General features: G+C 61.3%; 1 protein-coding gene across 1 annotated transcript in view; it reads left to right on the forward strand.

Moving 5' to 3' along the window:
• The first annotated feature begins 1,826 nt into the window (after positions 1 to 1,826).
• Positions 1,827 to 7,911, forward strand: part of PKN3 (protein kinase N3) — a 9,981-nt gene continuing 3,896 nt past the window's right edge. The window contains exons 1-12 of the mRNA XM_045288558.1: positions 1,827 to 2,090; positions 3,369 to 3,615; positions 3,830 to 3,975; positions 4,404 to 4,515; positions 4,607 to 4,734; positions 4,913 to 5,096; positions 6,343 to 6,489; positions 6,570 to 6,679; positions 6,773 to 6,916; positions 7,297 to 7,372; positions 7,446 to 7,614; positions 7,768 to 7,864. Coding sequence (XP_045144493.1) covers positions 2,076 to 2,090; positions 3,369 to 3,615; positions 3,830 to 3,975; positions 4,404 to 4,515; positions 4,607 to 4,734; positions 4,913 to 5,096; positions 6,343 to 6,489; positions 6,570 to 6,679; positions 6,773 to 6,916; positions 7,297 to 7,372; positions 7,446 to 7,614; positions 7,768 to 7,864 — 1,575 coding nt within the window. The 5' untranslated portion in view covers positions 1,827 to 2,075. The remainder of the gene's footprint in view (positions 2,091 to 3,368; positions 3,616 to 3,829; positions 3,976 to 4,403; positions 4,516 to 4,606; positions 4,735 to 4,912; positions 5,097 to 6,342; positions 6,490 to 6,569; positions 6,680 to 6,772; positions 6,917 to 7,296; positions 7,373 to 7,445; positions 7,615 to 7,767; positions 7,865 to 7,911) is intronic.

Below are 7,911 nucleotides of genomic sequence, written 5' to 3' on the forward strand. Positions count from 1 at the left end.
GCCCCCCCTTGTGACTACAAGAATAACAAATTTGAGCCTGGAAGTCATGTCAACTTGACTGGTAGCATTTGTCAACAGTCTACCCAAGTAGGGCTGATGTGTAAGACTACAGTGTGTTGGAAAGGGGAAATGTATATGGAGCCTCATGTTGCCTGTATAAGCAGTCATTCCTGGACCAGTCGGTTTGCACTACTCATTGTCCACTAGGTGCTGAGCAGGTACTTGAATGATTAGGCAGATGGTCCAACTCTGGTTAGACTTCCATCAGCCCAGGACTAGAGACCCAGGACCCTAGGCAAGTGAGAGATGAAGAGACCCTGTTACTTCTGAACCTCTTTCCCTTAAAGTGAGATGTTAGCTGGGAAACATTCCCAAGGGCTTGGAAAACCACCTTGAGGGCTTCCAGCAAAATTCAGCCTTTTGGCTGCAGCGAGTCCGTAATTGGTTCTGAAAATAGGACACACCTTGCTAAGGAGACCTAAAGCCACAACATTCCCAAAGGAGTCAATATGAATGACAGTTTGGCTGGGTAGTTCCTGAAAGGGGATGCTTTGATTCAAGGGTTTCTCAAACGTGTAAACTGCCAAAAGCTGAACTCCCTTCTTAGGAATTATGGGTAATCATTACCATTGCTCATGACAACTAGGTCTCTTATTTTAAAACAAGCTACTAACAATTATGCACGGGGGGCGTTGGGGGGGGCGCCTTTCCCCACCTAAGGCCTGAAGCTTCTTGGGGGAGCAGTCCAGCAACGCTTGCGGGCGGGGCTAGGGCCTTGCCTTAGTGCGCCGTCCATTCCGGGGGTGGGGGTGTCACTGAAGAGCTGGAGCTGGGGCCTCAGCAAAAGGTGCGCTGGGCCCTTAATACCTCTGGGGGAGGCGATGGGCGCTCTGGTTTCAGGGGTGGGATCGAGGGCGCTGACCTGGCGCGGCCGGAAGGCGGCGCTAGTGTCAAGGTTTCGGGAAGGCCAGCGGGTCCCGGGAGGGGGCGCCCGATCCCGCTTCTCCAGCCCCGCTTCCCGGGAAGTTTCAAGTTTGAAAGTCCTGCGAGGGCAGCCGCAGCTTCCGGAACCAGCGTGGGGACGACGAGGGGTCGGAGCGGCGCCATGGAGGAGGGGGCGCCGGCGCAGGTGACCTGCGTCCGCAGAGGCCGGGCCGCGGGCGGGGGCCGAGGGCTGAGGGGTGAGCGGCGAGCGCCGGCCGTGCCCCAGGCCCGCCGCGTCACGACGACCCCCGCCCGGCCCGCGCGGGCTCGCGGCCCCGAACGCCAGGGCTAGGCGGTGTCCCTAAGTCAGCCGCGAGGCGACGCCGGGCCTGGCCAGGCCAGCCCCGAAGGTGTCGCGTCCGCCGTCTGGGCCACCTGCGCAGGCCCAAAGTTGTCTAAGACCGGTGCTTTCAAGCGGGACGCCGGGAAAGCCACCGGGGGTGGGTCCCGGGGTGCAGCGGCTGTGGCGCGCACGTGGAGAGGGGTCCCCGGAAGGTCCATCCTTAGCATTCGGTGGGGAGGGGTCCAGCCCTGCGCGGGGGCCGGCCCTCCTGAACCCCCGGGCAGAGGGTTCCGGCCCAGAGTGGCAGGGCCACCGGGGGGTCGGGGTCGGGAGGGACTTGTTACTGAGGAGGGGGAGGTGTCCAAGGCCAGAGCCAATGGGGGTGTGACCTGTGTCTGCAAGATGGAGCCCCAACCCAGGGCACACCGGACCGTGGGGTGTGCTAAGGGCTAAAGTGTCCTAGGCCGAGGCTGCTGCTTGTGACTGCTCCGTGAGTCCCCAGGGCAGCGTCCACCCGCTCCCTCCCCTTCCCTCCGGAGTCCGGCTGCTTGTTCCAGTGGCGGCTTGTGCACATTTTCCTATTTCCTGCAAGCCTCCGCCCAGCAGCGGCCCGGTGACTCAGGGCGCCCGGAGTTGCACCCCCCAGGCCCTGTGGGATCTTTGTTTGCTCTAACCCTCTCACCCGGGGCGGTCATAGGATTTCCTGAGCCTCGCCCTCCAGAGCCTGTCTGGCCACCGGGGCCCAAGGCTGGCCTGGGGTGGGGTCCCTGAGATTGAGGTGGCCAAACCCTTCTGAGGGGCGCTGGAGATGGAGAGGAGACAGGTAAGGTGGGAAAGGCCGGGGGTCTTGCAAGAGCCCGCGGGGGCGTGGGCATGCACACACACATTACCAGTTACTCCGTGTTGAGGTCAGCTTTGGCACTGTTGGGTTTGACATGGCTTCTGAGCTGGAGGCTTTCTGCCTCGCTCCAGCCAGGGGTAAATTCGAAAGAGAATTCCCTGCTTCCCCTCAGCTCCTCTCTGTGCCTCTGTGTTGTCACTTGTGACATTGGGGTGTCGGGGGACCAAGCCCTGATTTCTCCTTACTCATGTGACCGTGGTACACCTCTCAGCAACAAACCCTTTCTTGTCATCTACCCTGGCTCCCGGATACAGAGAAGTCAGCCAGTCGCAACCAGGTTAAGGGAAGGGTGGTTGGCCGCAGACTGGGGCCCAGTCTCTCTTTCTCTCTCTCATTGTAGGATCTTCTGTTCTGGGTTGTGACCATGGACAGTGACTTCACCCTTCTGGGTCTTGGTTTCCTCATGGGTAAAACAGATAATAAGCACATCTACCTGGCGGGGTTGCTGTGAGGTGTCTGGAGTTCCGACTATGGGGCCGAGCAGAACAGCTCCTGTGGGTTTCTGAGACAGAAACTCCTTAGGGACTTTTAAGGGTTCTCTCACTGCCCTGGAATCCATGCCGTGACTCATAGTGACCCCAGAGAACAGGGTAGAACTGCCCTTGTGAGTTTCAGAGACTGTAATGCATTCCATGAGTAGAAAGCCCAGTCCTTCTCCCTCAAAGCTCTGGTGGCTTTGAACTGCTGACCTTGTGGGTCGCAGCCCAACAATAAGCACCATCTAAACCAGGGGTCCTCAAACTACGGCCCACAGGCCACATGGGGCCCGCTGAGGACATTTATCCGGCCCACTGGCTGTTTTTGCCGCCATTGCCTGCCCTGCTTAGCAGCCGACTTGTCCAGCATAGGAATTTGTTCTTAGTTTTTTTTTTAACTATGGTCTGGCTCCAATGGTCTGAGGGACAGTGAACTGGCCCCCTGTTTAAAAAGTTTGAGGACCCCTGATCAAAACATTAGCTATGTTTCCCCCTCACCCTTTTTTCCTTTCTGAAGGTCAGTGGCCAGGAGATTGAGCTAGGGAAGTGGCTTTTCCGGGCCCCTCTGATTTCGGGAATTGAAGTCTGAGGGGCCCTGTAAGGTCGTAGAAGCTTCTCAAACCCATGTCAATTGATCCTAGGTACCATCTTCCCTCCTCTCTTGCCTCTCTCCGTGCCTGGTGGTAGGGGCTGCCTGAGAATAACTTTCTCTGCCTTTCCGCAGCCGCAGCCGGGGACACGCCAGCGGCCCCCGGAGGATGAGAAAGAGCTGATCCGCCGGGCCATCCAAAAGGAGCTGAAGATCAAGGAGGGTGTGGAGAACCTGAGGCGCGTGGCCACAGACAGGCGCCACCAGGGCCACGTGCAGCAGCTGCTGAGGTCCTCCAACCGCCGCCTGGAGCAGCTGCACGGGGAGCTGCAGGAGCTGCACGCCCGCATCCTGCTGCCTAGCCCTGAGCCCAGCCCAGCTGGTGAGTGGGGCTGAGGTGGAAGCAGACCCCTCATGACAGTAGGCACTAGGTTGAGCTGCCTGCTGGGCCTGGTGTGGCCCCAGGCAGGCTCCCTTACCCCTGTGAGCCCCCTCCAGGTGGGTTGCCCCCAGCTGATGGCCCTCAGGAGGAGAGAAGGGGAGCAGAGATTTAGGCTCTGGTGAGGGGCTCATATGCCCACACGCCCTGTGCACAGAACCTGTGGCTTCGGGACCCCAGCCATGGGCGGAGCAACCGAGGGCTCGGCACCTGGAGGCTTTACAGCGGCAGCTGCAGGTGGAGCTGAAAGTCAAGCAGGGTGCTGAGAACATGATCCACACATGTGCCAGCGGCACTCCCAAGGTAAGGCCCCGGGGTGTGAGGGGAGAGGCATGGCTCGCAGACACCAGGAGAGCTGCAGCTCTAGGCCCGATTCTGGTCAGAAAGAGTGACCCAGCCCATGAAGGGGAGCTTCTCTGACTTTTAGGAGAGCCCCAGTTTTCAGTGTGGTGAGGCCAGTTTGGCTCTAAGGCAAGCATCCGGCCTTCAGTCCTCAGTCTGGTAGGGAAGACAAAGCCTTCCGCCTGCTGGGAGCCCAATGGCCTTCTCACAGCAGAGGCCCAGCCCAAGCTTTGATGTTAGGGAGCCTTAGTACCACCCGGACCTGATGGCCCCAGCCCTGATCTGGTCTGATGGGGGTGGGCTGAGGGGAGGGTGCTTGGCCCCTGACCTGGTCTCCCAGGGGAGGCTCCAGTGCCCAGTCTGATGGAGCATATGCCGCGGCCCCCTAGGAAAGGAAGATCCTGGTTGCTGCCCAGCAGATGCTACGGGACAGCCAGCTGAAGGTGTCCTTGCTGCGGATGAAGATTAGCAGCCTGGAGGCTGGCGCGTCCCCTGAGCCAGGTGAGACCTGGAGCAGCTGGCTGGCCGGTGGGGTCAGTGTGCTGGGCGGGCCAGAGCAGGCCAGCATCCGAGCCGGTCCCCTCCTCCCCAGGTCCCGAGCTGCTGGCAGAGGAGCTGCTGCACCGACTGCGGATTGAAGCGGCTGTGGCCGAGGGCGCCAAGAACGTGGTGAAACTGCTTGGCAGCCGGAGGACGCAGGACCGAAAGGCGCTGGCCGAGGTCAGGCCGTGGTCCCCTGCTCCTCCAGCTCCCCTCCAGGGGTTGGCTTATTTCCACACTGGCTCCGTAGTTGGGAGTGGGGTAGACGGGTGGGTACATGAGAAACAGGTCCAGACCCCACAGGGGTGGGGCTCCAGGGCCCTGGCCTGCGGTGCCCACCTTCTGTCCCCTCGGGCAGGCCCAGGCCCAGCTCCAGGAGTCCTCCCAGAAGCTGGACCTCCTGCGGCTGGCTTTGGAGCGGCTCCTGGCAGCACTGCCTCCTGCACACCCGTTGCGTGGCCGTGTGGCCCGGGAGCTGCGGACCGCTGTGCCTGGGCACCCTCCGCCTTCGGGGACCTTTGTGAAGCCCACCACCCTGACAGGTAGCCGGGAGCCCCGGCCCCTTCAGAGCTCGCCCTCTTTTGCGTGATGGGGAAGAACTGGAGAGAGGAGTTCAAACCCTCCACCCTCCTCCCCAACTGACCATGTTTGTAACCTTGGTCAACTACCTTCCCCTCTCTGAAGCTCTGTTTGTCCATCTGTACAACGGGATTAAGGGCACCTATTTCAGAGGGTGGACCCAGGGCCCAGCCCAGATCCACACCACCAGCTTAGCTGATCTTTAATCGGTAACCAGAATATGGTTAAAATGCCAGGGCTGGGGGACTCAGAGCCCCAGGGTCTCGGTTCCCCGTCCTGGGCAGCGTGGACCATTGGAAAAGTCATTCTGTTCCCCAGCCGAGCCGTCTCTTTATAGCAACAGCTGAACTGTAGGGAACAAATCATCCAAGAGCATCAACCGCAAAACCCTGAGCTTCCCCCACATCCCTGGTAGGGGAGAGGGGGCACAGTGGGAACTGAGCAGAGCTAAGAAGTGGGAGGATGGGCTAGATGGGCCAATCAGAAGGTGCTTCTGGGAGGAGGTGGTGCCTTACCCTGGTCTTGAAGGACATGCATGAGTCCTCTAGGTAGACAAGCTGGGGGAGGGAGAGGGGACTGTGTTTTCAAAAAGCCAATTCAGCTCTGGGAGGCCACCCCATAGCCTGACTTCCTGGCTAAACTTCCTATTCCCCATCTCTTCGAGGCCTTCCCACCCTGGGCACCTGCCTTTGTTGATAAAGCCTCTCTGAATGTAGCCCCCAGACCTGGGCTCCCCAAAGGGTGCTCTTGGACCCGGCTCCTGTGCTCGGAATCTCCTGATTCCCACTGCTTCTCAGGGGCTCAGCTGTAATGACCCTAACCAGGAGCCGTCATTGAGAGAGGTGGGGCAGAGCCATGGCTCATCCCTATGGTGGAGATGGGGAGACTGAGGCCCAGGGAGGAAGTGGGACAGGAAGCCAGGTGCCCTGCTCCAAGCCACACCAGGCCCTGAGCCCTGGGCATCTCATGCTGTACTGTGATGGTGTATGGCCTGGATGACGGCCGAGCCTCCTGCCTGGGTGACCGTTGTCCCTGATGCATGGAGGGTACTAGATGACCTGCCCCAAGAATGGCGGGTCAAGTCCAATGTGGGTGGGCCTGGACTCAGAGGTGTCCAGGAGAAGCTGCCATTCCTGAGCACACTGGGGTGGATGGAGGAACAGAGGTGGGTGGCCCCTCACCCGCTCCCCATGCCCCCTCCACCCTCAGGGACACTGCACGTCCACCTCCTGGGCTGCGAGCAGCTGCTGACAGCTGTACCTGGCCGCTCTCCAGCGGCTGCACTGGCGGGGAGCCCCTCTGAGAGCTGGCTTTGGGCCAGGGCCAAGCAGCAGCGTGGTGGGGGCGAGCTGACCAGTGAGTAGGGGGCTGTGGAGAACTGTGGGGTGGCAGGGGGCAGCAAGGACTGCCCTGAGCCCTTGCCTCCGGCCTCGCAGGCGAGGTGCTGGCTGTGCTGAAGGTAGACAACCGTGTGGTGGGCCAGACAGGCTGGGGGCCAGTGGCCAAGCAGTCCTGGGACCAGAGCTTTGTCATCCCCCTGGAGCAGGTAAGGTTGGCCTTGCAGAGGCAGAAGACCGACCGACCCAGTGGGAGCTCGTTCTGCGATCTCCCATCCCTAACCTGGGCCTTCCCGGTTCAGGCCCGTGAGCTGGAGATCGGGGTGCATTGGCGGGACTGGCGGCAGCTGTGTGGCGTGGCCTTCCTGAGGTTGGAGGACTTTCTGGACAATGCCTGTCACCAGCTCTCCCTCAGCCTGGTGCCTCAGGGGCTGCTCTTCACCCAGGTGCTCAGTACCTCCTGCCTTCCGACCTTGCCACCCAGGACCCCCCCACCCCCCTTGAGCTGGAAGAGCCTTTGGGACTGTGACCCGCCATGCCCAGGTGTGGCATTGAAGGTGCAGGAGGAGGTGACCTCCTCGAACGCAGGGTTCCTAACCCCGCTCTGGGGGCAGCAGAGAGCACCGCACAGGAGTCAGGGAACCTGCCTTCCTGGCAGCCCTTGACAAGGGCTCAGTGTCCCCACTGGGACAAAGGAAGACATAGACCCGCCCCCACCCCGAGCCCCTTGGCTGACATTAGGGCTCAGACTGGGCTGTAGGAGGGCGAGGAAGAAGAAGGGTTAGGATGGGGAGGACTGCTGCTAGCCCTGGCCCCGCCCCCACAGGTGACCTTCTGTGACCCCGTCATTGAGCGGAGGCCTCGGCTGCGGAGGCAGAAACGCCTCTTCTCCAAACGCAGAGGTATGGGGCCGGGGAGGGCTGGGCGGAGCCTTCGGGGCGCCCCGGCCTGAGCACCCTCTCATTTGGCCCCCAGGCCAGGACTTCCTGAGGGCCTCCCAGATGAACCTCAGCATGGTGGCCTGGGCTCGCTTGGTCATGAACCTGCTGCCCCCCTGCAGCTCCCCAAGCACCATCAGCCCCCCTAGAGGCTGCGCTCAGACCCCAACCACACCACGGGGCGCCACCTCCCCCATGTCCCCCAGGTGAGGACCCCCCTTGCCCCCAACTGCATGCTTGCCCGTGGCACCCTCCTCTTCCAAGTTCTGTCATGTCTGTCAGTCTGTCTCCCTCCATTGTTCCTCACCGTTTGTCCTGTCCGTCCATCCTGCCAGCCACGTGCCTGTTCCTCCCCACAGTATTTTCCCACCAAGAAAAGCCCCCTTGGGAGAAGAGGCCCCACCCAAGCCCCCGCGCATCTACCTGCCTCGGGAGCCCACCCCTGAGGAGACTCCGGTGTGGGGCAGGCCCGGGGGCTGTGGCGGGGCTATGCGGAGGGGCAG

The sequence above is a fragment of the Echinops telfairi genome, unplaced genomic scaffold, assembly GCF_000313985.2.
Source record: "Echinops telfairi isolate 266 unplaced genomic scaffold, ASM31398v2 ScPeMD7_22;HRSCAF=79, whole genome shotgun sequence".
Taxonomy (NCBI): domain Eukaryota; kingdom Metazoa; phylum Chordata; class Mammalia; order Afrosoricida; family Tenrecidae; genus Echinops; species Echinops telfairi.